At 40.1% G+C, this 19867-nt stretch overlaps 1 protein-coding gene across 1 annotated transcript in view; it reads right to left on the bottom strand.

Annotated features, from left to right (window-relative positions):
- The window catches only part of LOC131499027 (zinc finger protein 420-like), a 43964-nt gene that overhangs the window by 15062 nt on the left and 9035 nt on the right, over positions 1-19867 (bottom strand). Inside the window, exons 2-4 of the mRNA XM_058706675.1 lie at positions 15154-15302; positions 9972-10098; positions 9378-9473 (exon numbers count right to left, since the gene is read on the bottom strand). Coding sequence (XP_058562658.1) covers positions 9378-9473; positions 9972-10098; positions 15154-15168 — 238 coding nt within the window. The 5' untranslated portion in view covers positions 15169-15302. The remainder of the gene's footprint in view (positions 1-9377; positions 9474-9971; positions 10099-15153; positions 15303-19867) is intronic.

Raw genomic sequence — 19867 nt, forward strand, 5'->3', positions numbered from 1 at the left:
CAGAATATACTTTCTTCTCGAGTGCACACGGAACATTCTCCAAGATAGATCACATACTGGGTCACAAAACAGCCCTTCAGAAGTATAAAAGAATTGAGATCATACCATACACACTTTCAGACCACAGTGCCATGAAACTTGAAATCAACCACAGGAAAAAGTCTGGAAAACCTCCAAAACCATGGAGGTTAAAGAACACCCTACTAAAGAATGAATGGGTTACCCAGGCAATTAGAGGAGAAATTTAAAAATATACGGAGACAAATGAAAATGAAAATACAACAATCCAAACGCTTTGGGATGCAGCGAAGGCAGTCCTGAGAGGAAAATACATTGCAATCCAGGCCTACCTCAGGAAACAAGAAAAATCCCAAATCAAAACCTAAGAGCACACCTACTGGAAATAGAAGCAGAACCGCAAAGACACCCCAAACCCAGCAGAAGACAAATAGTAAAGATCAGAGCAAAAATAAACAATATAGAATCTAAAAGAACTGTAGAGCAGATCAATGAAACGAAGAGTTGGTGTTTTGAAAAAATAAACAAAATTGATAAACCTTTAGCCAGGCTTCTCAAAAAGAAAAGGGACAGGACCCAAATGGATAAAATCATGAATGGAAATGGAATTACTACAACCAATCCCTCAGAAATACAAGCAATTATCAGGGAACACTATGAAAACTTATATGCCAACAAACTGGACAACCTGGAAGAAGTGGAAAAATTCCTGAGCACCCAAACACTTCCAAACCTCAAACAGGAAGAGATAGAAAACTTGAATAGACCCATAACCAGTGAAGAAACTGAATCAGTTATGAAAACTCTCCCAACAAATAAGAATCCAGGACCAGATGGCTTTCCTGGGGAATTCTACCAGACATTTGAAGCAGAGTTAACACCTATCCTTCTCAAGCTTTTCCAAAAAAGAGAAAGGGAAGAGAAACTTCCAGACTCATTCTATGAAGCCAGCATTACTTTGGTTCTCAAGCCAGACAAAGACCCAGCAAAAAAAAGAGAACTACAGGCCAATATCTCTGATGAATATGGATACAGCAATTCTCATTAAGATAGTAGCAACTCGAATTCAACAGCATATAAAAAGAATTCTTCACCATGATCAAGTGGGATTCATTCCTGGTCTGCAGGGCTGGTTCAACGTTCGCAAATCAATGTGATACATCACATTAATAAAGATCCTGTCAATAAAATGATACTGTCAATTGATGCAGAAAAAGCATTTGACAAAATTCAGCATCTTTTCTTAATAAAAACCCTCGAGGAAGTCAGGATAGAAGGAACATACTTAAATATCATAAAAAGCATTTGTGAAAAGCCCACAGCTAATATCATCCTCAATGGGGAAAAACTGAGAGCTTTCCCCCTGAGATCAGGAACACGACAGGGATGTCCACTCTCACCGATATTAACATAGTGTTGGAAGTTCTAGCATCAACAATGAGACAACAAAAGGAAATCAAAAGCATCAAAATTGGCAAAGATGAAGCCAAGCTTTCAGTACTCAGCAAAGTCGCAGAGTACAAAATTAATGTACAGAAGTCAGTTGCATTCTTATACACTAATAATAACGCAACAGAAAGACAAATAAAAAACTGATCCCATTGACAATTGCACCAAAAAGCATAAAATACCTAGGAATAAACCGAACCAAAGATCTGTATGCTGAAAACTATACAAAATTTATGAAGGAATTTGAAGAAGATACAAAGAAATGGAAAAACATTCCATTCTCATGGATTGGAAAAATAAATACTATAAAAATGTCAATACTACGCAAAGCGATCTACACATTCAATGCAATCCCAATCAAAATTGCACCAGCATTCTTCTCGAAGCTAGAACAAGCAATCCTAAAATTTGTACAGAACCACAAAAGACCCCAAATAGCCAAAGTAATATTGAAGAAGACGACCAAAGCAGGAGGCATCACAATCCCAGACTTTAGCCTCTACTACAAAGCTGTAATCAAGATAGCATGGTATTGGCACAAAAACTGACACATAGGCCAATGGAATACAATAGAGACCCCAGAATTGGACCCACAAAAGTATGGCCAACTAATCTTTGACAAAGCAGGAAAGAATATCCAATGGAAAAAAGACAGTCTAACAAATGGTGCTGGGAGAACTGGACAGCAACATGCAGAAGAATGAAACCAGACCACTTTCTTACACCATCCACAAAAATAAACTCAAAATGGATAAAGGACCTGAATGTGAGACAGGAAATGATCAAAACACGAGGAGAAAGCAGGAAAAAACCTCTCTTACCTCAGCTGCAGCAATTTCTTACTTGACACATCCCCAAAGACGAGGGAATTAAAAGCAAAAGTGAACTTTTGGACTTAATCAAGATTAAAACTTCTGCACTGCAAAGGAAACAAGTCAACAAAACTAAAAGGAAACCGACCAAATGGGTAAAGATATTTGCAAATGACATATCAGTCAAAGGGCTAGTATCCAAAATCTACAAAGAGCTCACCAAACTCCACACCTCAAAAACAAGTAATCCAGTGAAGAAATGGGCAGAAAACATGAATAGACACTTCTCTAAAGAAGACATCCAAATGGCCAACAGGCACATGAAAAGATGCTCAACATCACTCCTCATCAGGGAAACACAAATCAAAACCACACCGAGATGTCATCTCATGCCAGTCAGAGTGGCTAAAATGAACAAATCATGAGACTATAGATGCTGGAGAGGATGTGGAGAAATGAGAACCCTCTTGCACTGTTGGTGGGAATACAAACTGGAGCAGTCCCTCTGGAAAACAGTGGGGGGGTTCCTCAAAAAATTAAAAATAGATCTACCCTATGACCCAGCAGTAGCACTGCTAGGAATTTACCCAAGGGATACAGGGGTACTGATGCATAGGGGCACTTGTACCCCAATGTTTATAGCAGCACTTTCAACAATAGCTAAATTATGGAAAGGGCTTAAATGTCCATCAACTGACAAATGGATAAAGAAATTGTGGTTTATATACACAATGGAATACTACTTGGAAATGAGAAAGAATGAAATATGGCCTTTTGTAGTAACGTGGATGGAACTGAAGAGTGTTATGCTAAGTTAAGTCATACAGAGAAAGACAGGTACCATATGTTTTCACTCTTATGTGGATCCTGAGAAACTTAATACAAGACCATGGGGGAGGGGAAGGAAAAAGAAGAAGGGAGGGAGGGAGACACACCATAAGAGACTCTTAAAAACTGAGAATAAACTGAGGGTTTGTGGGGGCTGGGAGGGAGGGGAGGGTGGGTGATGAGCATTGAGGAGGGCACCTGTTGGAATGAGCGCTGGTTGTTGTATGGAAACCAATCTGAAAATAAATTTCATATTTAAAAAAATGAGAAGCAACCAAAAATAAATAAATAAATATTTTAAAAAATAAAACTTTACGAAAATATTTTTGGTCCTGGGATTCAAATAGAACTGACTTAAGGTGGGGTTTTCCCCCAAGTATTTTATACGCTTGATCTCTTCTGGCAGTATGGGTTCCATTAAGGGCAATTGTCCCGGTTTGGCGATATCCATCGTAACCTCATTTCTGCCCTTCTCTACCCTCCATCTTCATCCAAGTCATCATTGAGTGTAAATACTAAGAACCACAACTTGCATTTGTTCCTACGTCACTCTTTAAAAAGAATATTCTTTACCTGACTTTGCCAACAAGCCTATGGTGTTATGAAAAGACACAAGTAAAAGATACATGATCAGTTCTCTCACTTACTATCCTCACATGCATGTATGTTAAATGCTAATATCCAAAATTAATACCCATCACAGGATATCAGCAGTGAAGAAATAGGGAGCATCAGGACGGTGGCTCCTCCATGGAGACACAAATAGACTAAATTACTTTGTGAGTGCTCCAGAAGGCAATTAGGAGAACCCAGCCCACGCAGGCAAGTAGAAAAGAAGAAGAGAAACATCAAAGAGACAAAGTTTGTGACACTGGCCCACAAAGCTAGTCACCCTTCCTGACGCTCCATGCCAACACTGTGTGAAAACTGTTACCTCTTATCAGGAGATGAACACAGGAGTGACCTCTGTGTTCAGTGATCTGGCTTTTTTGCAGGTGCTGAGGGACTTGTTTCTGTCATGAAGGACATGGAAGCAGAGAGAATGAGGGCACCCGCTGGATGCACTGTGATGGATGCTGAGACAACAGGTGAGCTTTTGTTTACACACTGGAGAGACTACAGAGCTGAGGACAACAGAGGAAGGTATGGGCTCTAAAGAAGTAATTATACTTCCGTAAACTGGGAAATTACAAAAATTCAGACATTACCAATTACTTGTGTTCTCCTGTACAAACAAGTTCATAAGCCTAAGCCCAGAAGCTGTTTTCTTAAATTCACTAATCTCAACAAAAGGCCACAAGGCCATAAAGAAATAGAAGAACTTGTTTCACTCACAGGAATGAAATAAATGTCCAAAACTGACCTTAAATTAATTAGGAAGTATCAATGGTATGACAAAGAAGTCAAGAAGAAATCATCATAAAGATGCCCATGGAGGAAGAAGAGATAACAGACAGGTAACTAAGTGAGAGCAGAAAAACTATGCATGACCAAAATGTAAGCCCAAAGAGGCAACGTATAAGAAACAATTGGGAGCTCAAGTGGACAATCTCTGAATTTAAAAATATACAAAGGAGTCTGGAACAGACTTGATCAAGCAGAAAAAAGAAGTGGACAATCTAAAGACCCCTTGTTTTAACTTACCTAAGAGGACCAAAGAAAAATGTGGAAAAGGACAAAGTCTAGGGACACATGGGACACCAACAAGTGGAACAATGTGTACATTAACGGGACCCCATAAGGAGAGCAGAGTGAAAGGGGGCAGAGAGTTTCCATGAAGAACTAAAGGCTTGTAGCTCTCTTGTATGTGGAAAGAAGAGACAAATTCACAAGCACGGTAAATTCACAGTAGGATAAGTATCAATGGTGGGAGATGGGTGAGGGACAGGTTCCTTGGTGATGGGTATTAAGGAAAGCAATTGCTATGATGAGCACTGTATGTAAGTGATGAGCCACTGAATTATACTGAAATCAATTTTGCATGGTATGTTATCTAATTAGAATTTAAGTAAAAATAAAAGAAAAAAGACAAGACATGAACACTGTGACACGTGGTAATTAACCTACCAAAAATGACCAGTGAAAAGAGAATTTTGAAAAGCATGACAAAGGCAACTCATCTTGTACAAGAGAGCTCCTACCAGATTGTTAGTGGGGTTCTCAGTAGACCTTATAGAAAGAAAAGCATGAAACAATGTATTCAAATACTGAAGGATCAAAAAATATCCACCAAAAATACCCTACCTGGCACAGCCGTTTTCCATGCATGTAGAAATGAAGACTTTCCCAAGGCAAAACCCCTCTAAGTTTATCAGCAGATCTGTCCTACAAAAATGTTAAAGAATGTCCTTCTAGGGGCACCTGGGTGCCTCGGTTGGTCACATACCCAACTTTGGTTCAAGTTATGTTCTCACGGTTGGTGAGTCCGTGCCCTGTGTTGTGATCTTTCTGAAGACTTAGTGCCTGGAGCCTGCTTCAGATTCTGTCTCTGTCTCTCTCTCAAAATATAAATAAACATTAATTTTTTTAAAAAAGTCCTTGTTGAACTAAAAAGATTCTAAACAGTAACCAAAAAGACATAACATGAAGCTCTCTGAGAAGTATAAATATTTACACAATTATAGAAACCTGTAGTGTTGTAACAAGGTTGGACAAGTCACATTTATTTCTGCTACAGACTTTTTCTTTTTCTTTTTTTTTTTCCAACGTTTTTTATTTATTTTTGGGACAGAGAGAGACAGAGCATGAACGGGGGAGGGGCAGAGAGAGAGGGAGACACAGAATCGGAAACAGGCTCCAGGCTCCGAGCCATCAGCCCAGAGCCTGACGCGGGGCTCGAACTCACGGACCGCGAGATCATGCCCTGAGCCGAAGTAGGACGCTTAACCGACTGAGCCACCCAGGTGCCCCGCTACAGACTTTTTCTTAAATAAAAGCATAAAAATCAAATCTAGGTAATAATAAATGCAATATAAAAAAAGAATTTATGATGTCATCAATATAAAGTGGGTACAGGTGCAGAGATGATAAGTAGAAGAGTTTTGTATAAAATTGACACTATCAGCTTAAAACAGTGTGTTAGAGGCATGAAGGTGGCTCATTCGGTTAAGTGTCCAACTCCTGATTTCAGCTTAGGACATGTTCTCCCAGTTTGGGAATTCAAATCCTGTGCTGAGGGTTGCTTCAGGGCTCATTTGGTTAAGTGCTCAACTTCAGCTCAGGTCATGATCTTGGGGTTCATGAGTCTGAGCCCCGCATTGGGCTCTGTGCTGACAGCAAGAAGCCTGGAGATCCAGATTCTGTGTCTCCCTCCCTCTCTGCCCCTCCCCTGCATCGGCTTGGTCGGTCGGTCTCTCTTTCTCTCTCTCTCTCTCTCTCTCTCAGGAATAAATAAACGTTAAAAAAAAAAAAAAAAAGCCCTCTGTTGAGCTCTGCACTAGCAGCATGTATAAAGGTTTGTTATACCTTTAAGATGTTTTAAGTACTCTCTAAGGTAACCAGAATGAAAATACATACAGCCAATACATTCACCAATAAATACAGGATGAAATTAATTCTATTAGCATGATAACTCACCTAAACAGGATACAACATTCATTTACCACTAATCAAGGAAAGAAATACACAAGATGAGTCACAAGTATACATAGGTAATACTGCTACAAATACATAGATCCTTTTATTAGCAAAGGGCATAAAGCTGATCGTATCTGAGTTAGACTCAATCACATTGTCCAAAAATGTAATGAGTTGAAAATTGTCACCCTAAAACAAACTACACAGGTAAAAGCAAAATCCCACCTAAATAATGCTGTGGAAAGTTCCATAAAAAGGAAGCACATTACTATGGAATTTCAAAATCAGACAAAATGTAAACCAAAAAATTCTACATAAAAATGATGAGCTATTTAAAACAGGCCCACTATATATACATATATATTTTTTTTAACCTTATTTACTTTGAGAGAGAAAAAGGTAAAGCATAGAAGGAACAAAGAAAAAATCCCAAGCAGTCTCCACAGTGTCAGCATAGAGCCCGATGCAGAGCTCAGACTCTCGAACCATGAGATCATGACCTAAGCCCAGGCACCCCTAGCTTTAGCTCTAATTTTCAACTGTGATTGTGCAGCCATGAAAAAGGAACATTTTGAATTACTGGCTTATCTTCATGGGCATTAAAATTGTAAAGAATGTTCCTTAAAATCAACCATGGAAACCTCTAATGAACTTTTGTGAATTAAGCACTTAAGACATTAAACAATGTGTTATGTTAATAGATCCCTCCTATCACACAGATTTAAGGGTATAATCAATTGTTTATTTTTTAATGTTTATGTATCAGAAAGAGAGAGAAAGGACAAGCCAGGGAGACTCTCAGAGAGACGGAGGGGGACACAGAATCCAAAGCAGGCTCCAGGCTGTGAGCCCTCAGCACAGAGCCAGACACGGGGCTCAAAGTCACAAACCGCAAGATCATTACATACACTGAAGTTGAAGGCTTAACCAACTGAGGTACCGAGGCTCCCCTATAATCCATTCTTTAGAATCAAACAAATAAAAACCTTTCATTTCTTTTTTGTAATTTTTCAATAAGTTTGAGAGAGAAAGCGAGTGGGGGTAGGGAGAGGGAGAGAGAGAAGGGAATTCCAAGCAGGCTCCACACTGGGTGCAGAAATGGTCTTAGGACTTAAACTCAAACCATGAAGTCATGACCTGAGCTGAAATCAAGACTCAGATGCTCCACCCTCTGAGTCACCCAAGTGCCCCAAAACCTTTCATTTCTAAATAAACAAGTTTCATCAAAATTGTAAAATAGGCCAACAATCACTTTATCAAAAAAATCTTTGGTATTAAACACATATACATTCTGAGAATAGTAAAAAAAAAAGAAAAAAAACAATACTTAATTTTTCCTGAAGTGAAATTACATTTATAATTAAAACTCTTTTTCTAAATATAGGAAGTTTACTAATTCTCTCCCTCACTTCTCATAAAGCACATGCCCATGTCATATCAGGACTATTGATATAATAAATCATAAAGGAATCTCATATACAACTACTCAAAATGAAAACATATGACAAAGTCACAGGAACTTCATATTATACAAGACAAAAATCATAAAAGGATTCAATTATTAAGAAATAAGGTAACAATTGAGATTTTATTATAGGCCATGAGTTTTAACTAATAATGGCATTAATTTATGTAGAATTATATGAATATAATGGGTGCTTTAAATTATTTCACCATTGAGGAATGCAACACATTGAGTGAAAATTTCTTATTTTACTTAATACAAAGCAAATGAACGTACACTTTATTTATTTTCAGAGAGGGATAAAGAGCAAGTGTGTGAAGGGCAGAGAGAGGGAGAGAGAGAGAGGGAGGGAGAAACCAAGTATGATCTGGGCTGTCAGCCAAGAGTCCTCAGTGGCGCTTCAACTCAGAAACCCTGAGATCATGACCTGAGCCAAATGCAATGGACTCTTAACCAACTGAGTCACCCAGGCATCCTGCACTTTCTTTTTTTTTTTTAATATTTTATTTTTGAGAAACAGAGAACATGTGCCAGATGGACACAGAGACAAAGGATCCCAAATGGGCTCTTCACTGACAGCAGAAAGCCTGATGCAAGGCTCAAAATCACAAACTAAGATCATGGCTTGAGTTCAACCCAGACGCTTAACCAACTGAGCCAACCAGGCAACCCAAGAAATGAACTTTTGAGGTGAAAAAAAGGACAAGATTTTCTCATTTTAGGGAATTGCTTTATTACCTGATGAAATTACTGGGCCTCTATTTTGTATGATTAAAATGAAAGCCTCCTTAATCCTGGAAAGGATCAACCCGATAACTTGAGATGTCTCCCAGTAGCATTCTTGGGATTTCTGCACCTAACCCAAGATGCCCACCACTACCATGACACACTACACACAAGAAGCAAAACCGAACTCAGAAATGGATTAACCTAGACTTCCTCAGAAATGCAGAGATTTCCCCAAGACCCCCAAGCAATGGAGAACCAATACGGTTCTGGAAGACCTCACTATGGATGTGAAGGACCTTCAGTGAAACTGAAGAACAATCCTTTGAGAATGTAACAGCATGATGTGTTGGAAAGCAGATGCCCGATGTGAAAGCAGAGACCTAAAACTGGCCTTTCCAACCTAATTTCCATTCAAGGAGAGCTGCTCAACCACATTCTGAGGTCCAATTCCTCCTTCACGACTGGACCTCACCTCTGTCATCGACTTTATTCCCACCTACCTGGGTGTGTAACTACTGTCTCCTTTCTCTCCACGGCCCAGACATCCTTCTTGTGTTCCAAAAAGATGACCAGGTCTGGCTTTGACACAACAAGACCTGTTTATTAGAAAAAAAGAATGTGAGTGTGGTTGGAGATTCTAACTTCTGATCCACTATTGTGCTGAGTTAGAGCAGAGAGGACATAGTACAATCCTAGAAAATGAATTCCCAAATACTGTGGCCCAACAACCCCTTTAGAACATGCAGGACAAATTTTCCATGTTCAGATCTTGACCTCCACTTCCGAGTACTACCATGACAATAATGACTAGAAATCGGTATTTAAGACAAAAGAGATACCGTTTTATGCCACTTAGCCTTTAGAATTGTCATTAATGTACAGAAATGATGATGTTACCCTAAGGAAGGGAAGGTAAAGCTGAAAAGGAAACACCATGAAGATTTTTCTCTACATCCACAAACCCCTACTTCTTTCCCTGACTGCAGGGATCTGAATCCCAGTCATGCAAAGAGGAAGATTCCAAGAGACAGTCTTCAAGGGAAGGAACAAATCCCTGAGTATGGTTTGGGAAATGTGGAAGGAGTTATCCTCACCCAAGAAAAGGAGGTGTCCGTAGTTCTCTAACATCACATCCCTGTACATTTCCCACTGACTGTGGTTCAGGCACCGCAACTCTTCCTGAGAAAATTCTATGGCCACATCCCTGAATGTCAGCAATCCCTGCAATAAAAAACACACTTGTCAAGTGGCCACAGGCAGAGTTCATAATGCTAGGTCAAATGAGAGAGGCAGTTAATGTCACCAGCCGGACTCCAAGACCTGACTTTAATGCTTGTGCTTGTACCCACCGATCTTAGTTCCACATTTTACTTAACCTCTTTTTCTATCTTATCTTTTACTTCACAAAAGACTCCCCATGGGTATAGTCTCCTGTAGTGGAAACAGAAACCATCCAACAAAAGGTAATGACTGCCCTGAGGAAGAGCTTGGATGAGCTCAGTTGGAGATTAACCCCTGACTCACACCTAAGCAAATGCATAATAGACTAAACTACGGAGTGAGTACAGTTACCTTCATCTCAAATATTTTATTTTAAATCTTATACCTTTGAGGTAGATAGAGCATGCACAAGTGGGGGTGGGGCAGAGAGAGACAGAATTCCAACCAGGGTCCATGCTTAAAGTGGAGCATGATCTCAGGACTTTCATCCTGACATGAGCCTAAATTAAGAGTAGGACGCTCAATGGACTCAGCCACCCAGGAGCTCCCTTTTACCTCATTATAATACTAAAATCTCACCCAAGGAGGAGCACAAACCTCATTTCCTATGAAATATGCAGAGTATGTACACAACTGTTCTCTTAAGGCTTATGTGCAACCTTATACTCCACTTGACATAAGATGATGGCCTCCCCTTTCTGAATATCCACGCTAACCCTAAATGAAAGGACACCATTCCCCCTTCCTCCGTGAGTATCTGATTGGGAACTTCCTCCCTGTGATTTCCTTGTTTTTTGTAAATCATTTTTGCTTTGCTCACATCCTCACCTGGTATAGTTTTTTTGTGATCCACCAACGACTGAACTTCTGTTAGTTCAGTTAGATCAGGAGAACTGGTTCTGGCTTAGGTGAGGTTCCTGCTTGATGAGGTAAGATTATTTGTCACCCAGTATTATGCTCTAGTATATTCTTTACCTTGGAGGTAATAAACTTTATAAATACTGTGTTTATTCAAGAGAATTTGTAAAATGAAGGCATCAACTCAGGCATATACATTTTGAATATTGTATTTACATCATACAGTACACGTGCCATCTATTTCTTAAATGGAAAGTTCTGGGGAGTGACAAATGTACTTAGCATATTCTAATATGAATTAGAATTTCACAACAGGACCTTGGGGATCTTGTTAAAATGCAGATACTGTTCAGGAGTTCTAGGATGGGGTAGATGTCTGCATTTCTAACAAGGCATTAGTCTATGGGCCAAGAGATACATATTTCAATAACGAAGAAGTAGAACTCAAAGTCAAGAACTTTTGGGGAACTTGGAACTGAATGGGATTCATAGCAATTACAGGTTCTACTAGAATAGCAAGAAAGGCAATAAACCTTTCAAAGCATTTCCTGGTTAGTAGAGAGCATTCAGTTTTTCATAACTTATTGGACAACAAATCATAATCTAAGACAACAGACACATTATTCTTCTATTTCCATGTGAATATTTTTTCAAGCATCCAGTATATAGTAGGGATCAGGTTTTAACTCAGGTCATCTGACCTGGAGTTGACCTAAAATGACACCTAAAATATACGGAGGGGCCCCTAAACAAATGATCATAGCCGGTGTCAAACCTGAAGAATGATGGAAAGAAGGTATGCACAAATAATTGATCACCTTTATACATTCCATGCTCACATCCATAAATATTCAAAGAAGTTGTATAGATATTAAACGTAGAAAAGTATACTGGTGACTAGGAAACATTTTCAATGAAGGACACCTGGGTGGCTCAGGGGGTTAAGTGTCCATGTCTTGAATTTGGCTCAGGTCATGATTTCACAGTTCACCAGTTCAAACCCCACCTGAGGCTCTGTGCTGACAGTCTGGAGCTGGCTAGGGATTCTCTCTCTCTGCTCCTGCCTCTCTCTTCCTCAAAAACAAACAAAATATTTTCAGTGACATGAAACTCATAAAACTAATTGTAGATAATGATGCTTAGGTCTTTTACTCACACTATCAACACAAACACACATTAAGATACAAATAAAACAGTTATTTGTGATTCTAGTATGATGAGGGATACAATCAAAAATGTTCACGTTTAGCACAGAAAGCTAACATACACTTGTATTATTTGGACATTCATCAAATAAAGGCTGGTTCCTACATTTTTCTTTAAGTTTATTTATATTGTGAAAGAGAGCGTGAGTAAGCACAGTATGAAAGGTGGAGAGGCAGAGAGAGGGAGAGAACCCCAAGCTGTGACTCCAGGCTCCAGACTGTGACTGAGCCACCTAGGTATCCCAGGTTATTACACTTTTACAGGGTCTTATGACCACGGGTACATGTCACCACTGCTTCATATTGAACTGAATGGTAAGCACCAGAGAAATCTTGCAGAAGCAGTTTTACACATAAAAATTTAAAGAAACATTTGTGATTGAATACTCTGTGCACCTACCCTCCCCTTGAGCATATAAGCTTCATGCAGCCAAAGTACAATTCTTTCTGCCCACGGGTCCTGTCCCTGGGCTACTTCAATAAACTATCCGGCACCATACAATGTCTCAAGAAATGTCTTGATCGTAGTACTCCATGATGTGCTAATATAGTTTTTATTTGAAAGCTTTTTAAAATTTTATTTTTTCATTATTACTTATTATTGACAAAGAGAGAGAGCAAGACAGAGAGAGACAGGGTGGAAGTGAGAGAGGGCAGAGACAGGGAGAGAGAGAATACCAGGAGGGGCAGAGAGAGAGGGAGAGAGAAAGAGAGAGGCATGGCTCCTGTTCACCTGATGCTGGGCTCCAGCTCAGGATTGGTGAGATCATGACCTGAGTGGAAGTCCCACGCTTAATGAACTGAGCCATGCACGTGCCCCTCATTGAAAGATTTTGTTTCATTCATCATTTGTGCTCAGTTTTATTTCAGGATTTTAAGACACTCAAACATGGTAATTATGTGATTCTTCTTTCTTTTTCTGAAACACACAGAAGTAAATAGAGTATGCCTGTGTCATGACTATGCAGCAAAATAAAAACATAAAGGATGAAGGTCTGACTCATCGAGAACCTCGACCCCCAGAGGTCATTAATCTACTACACAATGCTGAGGGTCTTCATTGTCTGGTGGGAACTAATGTGAGGTGGGCCAGGGGTCAATGTTCAAGGAAATAGTCTTGAGCCTTTTTGGTAAATGAGGCTGTTTGTGTAAAAGCACAGGGACAGGATCTGTGGGAAGAATGAGCTGCAGGGTAATTGAGAGGAACTGTTGATTACATACTTTAAGTTGGGGGGGGGGGGAAGAAATATAAGTGTCTACAGGGATTTCATATGTTAAAGAAGACTTCCAGGATCCCAGAAGTCTGACTATGGTAAAGCTAAGCTTGCTTTTTGTCTCTAGAAAAGCATCAACATTAAGGCAGTTGTGCATTCCTTGAGGAGTATCTTCCTCTGCCAGTCTCGAGTATTTCTCCGGTGGTTGTAAGTTGTGAGAAATTTTAATTTTATCCACATTTGTTTTGCATTTGTCCTCCTCCTCAGAAACTACAAGGAAGGGGGGCCTGGATGGCTCAGTCAGGCTTCTGACTTTTGAATTAGACTGAGGTCAAGACCTCTTGATTTGTGAGTTTGAGCCCCCTGTCCCACTCAGTGCTGACCCTGTGTTGCCTACTTGGGACTTGGCTCTCTCTTGGCCACTCCCCTGCTCTCACTCTCTCTCAAAATAAACTTAAAAACTTAAAAGAGAAAAAAGCTACAAGGAAAAAAAATAAAAGAAAAGAGAAACTAGGAGAAAGATGTTTCTAGTTTAAATGTGATGGTGTCTGGAAATTGTTCAGGGAATCAGCCTAAAATCATCACAACTGATAAGGAAAATATGAACATTACAGGGGAGGAATCTGGCAGAGAGCACAAACCCAAGTAATAGAAGGTAACATCAGCTGTAAGGAAACAAATTCATATCAGTGCCTAAGGCACACCTCAGGACACTGGATCGCTGGTGTGCTCTTGTGACCCCAAACAGTAAATCACAATATAAAGAAGTTAAGGACACAGTGGATTTATACAGACTTTATCGCATATACTTGCAATGTCCTAGAATATCTAGTGTATCTTAAAATAGCTTTTCCACATCCTCAAGAGCAGCAACATTCTAAGTTATTCTGGACTCATATCCATCTTGTGTATTTGTGCATTTTCATAATCCTACTCTGCCCGGAGCAGAGAAAAAATTCGGATAAGACCTAAATGGGAATGGTTTTCCTTGATTGCTATCCCAGGACCAGATCCCATCAGCAACAGCACACTTGGCCTCAACACCTTCCTCTCTGGATCTGTCACAAAGGGAATATTTTCAATACTTGTAGGAATTTAATTCAAAGTGACAACTGCTGTTGCCCTACTGGAAGCCAGTAGGAGAAAAGGGAGAGAGGTCTCTGGGATATAGAGGAGGAGTGTTCTGAAGACATAACCTAGAATATCATTTCTGAAATGTTAAAAATTAGGTGAAAACCTGGGGCACCTGGGTGGTTCAGTCGGTTGAGCATCCGACTGCGGCTCAGGTCGTGGTCTCGCGGTCTGTGAGTTCGAGCCCCGCATCGGGCTCTGTGCTCAGAGCCTGGAGCCTGTTCCGGATTCTGTGTCTCCCTCTCTCTCTGACCCTACCCCGTTCATGCTCTCATCTCTGTCTCAACAAAATAAACGTTGAAAAAATTTTTAAAAATTAGGTGAAAACCTAAAACAGAACCATAAGAACTAAAAAAATAAAATCATTGGTATTTAGATTTTTTTTCATTTAGAGAGAGAGAGAGAGAGCATGCATGCAAATGGAGGACAGGGACTCAGGTAGAGAGAGAAAATCTTAAGTAGGCTCCAAGCTCAGAAGGAACCCTGATGCAGGGCTGGATAGCAGGTCCCTGTGATCAAGACCTGAGCCTAAATCAAGAGTCATATGCTCAACTGAATGAACCACCCAGGTGCCCTGCAATTTCTACATGCATGGATTATCCTGAGAACAAGGTGACAGGTCCTCTTGCAATGGACTCAAGGCTTACCTGAGAATTGGCCATTTCTCCTTTCCTCTCCTCTTCAAGATTTTTCTCAGAAGATTTTTGTGGAGAAATCCCAGCTGAAGTGGGAGCAAATGCCTTTAAAGCCACCACTGCAACCTCTTCACCAGTAACCTGGTCACCTGCAGGCAGGGCTTTGAAATGCAAAAAAGACCCAAGTTCCTCATCATTTGTGTCAGGAGCTATTCAGAAACTATGGTGTCCCACGTGGAGACCAGCTTCTGAGTTTCCTGTCTCTGCTTTCAGGGGGCCTCCCCTCCCACAGAAGCCCACAAATTCTGCTCTAGCATAGGAACAGTGTGTTACATGGACCTGACCCTCCCCATCTCCTGTACCGGAGACCCTTGAGCCAAAGCCTGCACTCAACTCTGATAAATTAATAGGAAGACTTTCGCCTTAACTCTGGCTTCCCTTCACATTTTGATAGGAAAAGATAGGATTCAGTAGGGAGAAAGGGAACCATTAGGACCAGAGGCCCCTCGGTGGGGAAAACACATTTTGGAACAATGCTGGGAATGTCTGACTACAGCAAACCCCCTCAGCTGTAATGTTCCTCTTAAGAATGTAACAGACACCACCTACTCCCCCTCAGAAATTTGACTAAAGACCTAACTAAAAACTAGTAGTAGATGATAAAACTTAAAACCCACAAGGAGCAATATGGCCATAGACCACCCCTCCTGCAACGGAAATGAGCCAATCAGGAAGGGACAGCCCAGCACCTGGAGTTGTTAATCCAGTAAGTGTAGGACTTGAGAAGGAACAAGGGGGAAGGGAAGGGGGGAGAGACTAGAACCTTATACCACAAAGGCCCTTATTGTCACTGGTATTCACATTCCAATGCCCCCCGCTCTGTAAACAGAGCTTTCCTACCAGTCTTCCTCTCTTATACTCTAATAAACTTTTGCCTGTTGCTTATTTTGTGTCCACCTCTTTATTCTTTGAATAACAAGAAAACAAGTCCCTGAATCCTGGGTATTGATGTAAAAAATCCCATAACAGAATATCCTGGAGCACTTCACTAAAACAACACTGTTGTTTCCACCCACACCAGTTGAGGGAATCTGAGGGGGAGGGTAGCAGCAATGATTATTAATGCAAACTCCACACACGATCCTATTGGGAAGCATTTGGGAAGTGAGCAAGCAAAACACAGTAACCATACGTATGGTTAGTGTCCAGATTTAAATCCATGCCTTCTCCACTGATCAGTTTCTGTAAATTTACACATTCTCTTTCTTTCTGCTTCACAGAAGGACACACGTTTACAAATGGAGCTTTCCCTATTATATGTGAATGAGGAAGTTTGGGGTGATAGTGGGGTGGTCCAGAGCTGATGGCCAAGAAAGAATTCTTGAAGACATCTTTGGTGCACCCAGAGGATTTGTTTAATATGGGGACAGGACCCAAGGTTAAGAAGAGCTGTCCCAGGACCCTGAAGAGACCCTGAGTATATACTTGGGAATCAGGGGAGGCAAAGTCAAGGTGAAGTTTTCAAAGAGATTTCCATATGCAAAAGAAAACTCACAGGATATGGAGACCTAGCTATTGTCAAGCTAATGTTGTTTTTCCCTCTAGCAAAGCATTAGCATTAAGACAGTAAGGAATTCCTGGCCAAACTTTTACTCTGCTTGCCTCAAGTAGTTGTCAATGGGCTGCAGGTTATAAGGAAATTTAATTTTATCTGCCATTTCCTTCAGCCTTTGTTTGCCACATCAACCCCCAAATAATTATCCAAATAGGACATACTTTTCAAACTCCCACTGGCCACATGCAATAATTCGAATTGTTCATTATTTTCATTGACATTTGGTGTTACACTATTTTCTTTTTATGCTATTCTAGAAAATATTGAGTGGTTTCTCACAGTAAATATCAAGTGGTCTTAATACTGTTGCCCTGGTGGCTGAAACAGAAATCGCTTAAAAATATAAAGTTGAACAAAATAAAACTGGCGGCATTAAACCATCAGCGAGGCTTGACTTTTAACCAAGTAACCTTTTTCTTCCCTTGGGTAAACCTCGACTCATCTCTTCTTAGCCTTAATTTTTTTTTAAATTTTTTAGAGAGAGAGAGAGAGAGAGACAGAGAGAGACAGAGAGAGAGACACAGACAGACAGAGAGGCACAGGAGTGGGGGAAGAGTAGAGGGAGACTGAGGATCTGACACAGGCTCCACACTCACAGCAGAGAGCCCGAAGTGGGGCTTGAACTCACAAGTTGTGAGATCATGACCTGAGCCAAAGTGGGATGCCTAAATGACTGAGCCACCCAGGAGCCCCTCTTACCCTTTTTTTTTTTTTTTTTTTTTTTTTTTTTTAACGAGACACCGAGGACCACACTGAAAACATGAACAAGGACGGCAGGGCAAACACAATAACTGTTGAACCCGGATGAATCCTTTATTTCCCTACAACCCCCCAGCCCCCTCCTCTGGGTGAGCTTGTAGTTCTCAAGACCCTAACCTGCTACAGCCTCCTTCACCTGTCAAAGCAAGAAAGCTATTGTTCCTCTTTATCCCAAACTCTGTCTTCACAGTGTATTTTGGCTCTGAAGTACACACGTCAGTTTTTAACAAGAGAATGAATGTGTAGGAGAGGAAAACATTTTTCTTCATCTTTTCTCAATTCTTTGCTGGTTCTAATAATTAAACTGACACAAGACAGTTCCACAAGAGAAAACTATTTAATTAGAGGAACATCAATGATATGAGGATCAAGGTCAGGCAGGTGATGCTTACATTCCATTGGGTCTTAAGGAGAAGGGGTAGGATTTAGAATTTCAAAAAGGGGGAAGTGCATTCACAGGAAAAAGGAAACAGTAAATGTTTGGCAAACCAATGTTTGCCATGCCGGGCAGGTAATGCTTTATAAAAAGTTCCCATTTGGTATTAGCTCTTTTCCATGTAGAGGTCCCTCATCTAATTTGTGGTTTGTCTAAAAGCCTCAGAAAGAGGTAAATCTTTCTCTTTGCAGCAACAGAATAATCCTAGAGGACATTTTAAGTTAAATGAGCCCCACACAGCAAAATACACACTGTAGGAAATCACATATATAAAATCACATATATGAATCATCATAACCAGGCTCATGGAGGAAGAAGAGAGAACACATGGGGAACTAAATGATATCAGGAAAACTATGTATGGCCAAAATAAAAATTCAAACTGACAGCAAGTATCAAAAAATTGCAACAAAATTTAGGAGTTAAAGAGTACCAGTAAGTGCATTTTGAAAACCTGTAGAAGGGGTGGCAGTGCTTGGCTGGCTTGGTTGGTAAAGCATGCAACTCTTCCTCTCAGGGTTCTTGGTTTGAGCCCCATGTTGGGTGTAGAGATTACGTACATATATATATTTAATTTTTTAAAGAAGAAAAAAAATAGTAATGGGTTAAGAAAAGATTTGATCACGCAGAAAAAGGAATCAGACAACTTAAAGGCCTCTTGTTTTCAATTACCCACTGAGGGAACAAATTAACATTGGAATAGGACAGAGTCCAAGGGACTTAGGGGACACCAAGAAGTGAACCAACATACACATTAAGGGCACCCCATATGAGAGGAGAGTCAAAGGGGACAGAAAGCTTACATGAAAAACTAATGGCTCATAATTCCCCCATTGGTGGAAAGAAACAAACATACAAGAAGCTCAGTGAATTATTACACGGGATAAGTGCCGAGACATAAACACAGTGACACACTGTAATTAACCTATCATAAATCACAGGTGAACACAAAACTTTGAAATACTAGGAGCAAAGCAACTCATCTTGTGCAGCAGATCCACTGTAAGTTAGTAGTGGTTTCTCAATACATCCTACAGGAAGTAGGCATAGGATGATACACTCAAGTACTAAAATACCGAAAAATATCAACCAACAATATTGTAACTGGTAACACCGTCCTTCAAAAATGGAGAAATGAACACATTCCCTTTCATTTCCTAGAAATGAAGACAAACCCTTACAAGTTTACCAGGAAAGTCTACAGGAAAAATTTCAGGGAAATTCTGGTTAAAGTACAAAGAGTTTAGAAGTAACTGACCCAAAAGGAACATATAAAACTCTCTGCTTGATGGAAATACTTAAACAAAGAGAGAAATCCGTCGTTTGTAATAAGGTACCACAAATCACTTTTATTTCTGTGACAGAGTATTAAAAAATTTAAAAGTATAAAAATCACTTATTCGTATCATAGTGTATGCAAAATAAAAGACAGAATTTGGGATATCGGTAAGACAAAGGGGGTGCAGTGGTGGACATGGCATGTGTGAGAGGTTTTCAGTCATTCTCATGGAAACCACATAGAAAATGCCTCTAGAAGACATAGAAAGGATAGGAGAATGGTATCAAAGCATGTCATTACAAACACCACAAAAACATAATGGGACACAGGAACAGCGAGGAAGTGGCATAAAATAGCCACAACAAATACAGAAAACTATAAAAAATTGGTAGCAGTAGTGGTTCCCTTTCAGTAATACATTGATTGTAAAGGGATTCAAGTCCTCCAATCAAAAAGCATAGACTGGTTCAGTGAGTTAACAACAAAACCCTACAGTCTCCTGTGTATAAGAGACTCACAGTAGACTTAAGAACACACATAGGATGCAAGTAAAAGTGTGTCAACAGACATTCCATGCAAATGGGAGCCAAAAGAAGGCATAGGTGGCCATACTGTTATCAAACAAATACACATTAAG

Source organism: Neofelis nebulosa, chromosome 17 (assembly GCF_028018385.1).
Source record: "Neofelis nebulosa isolate mNeoNeb1 chromosome 17, mNeoNeb1.pri, whole genome shotgun sequence".
NCBI classification, from domain to species: domain Eukaryota; kingdom Metazoa; phylum Chordata; class Mammalia; order Carnivora; family Felidae; genus Neofelis; species Neofelis nebulosa.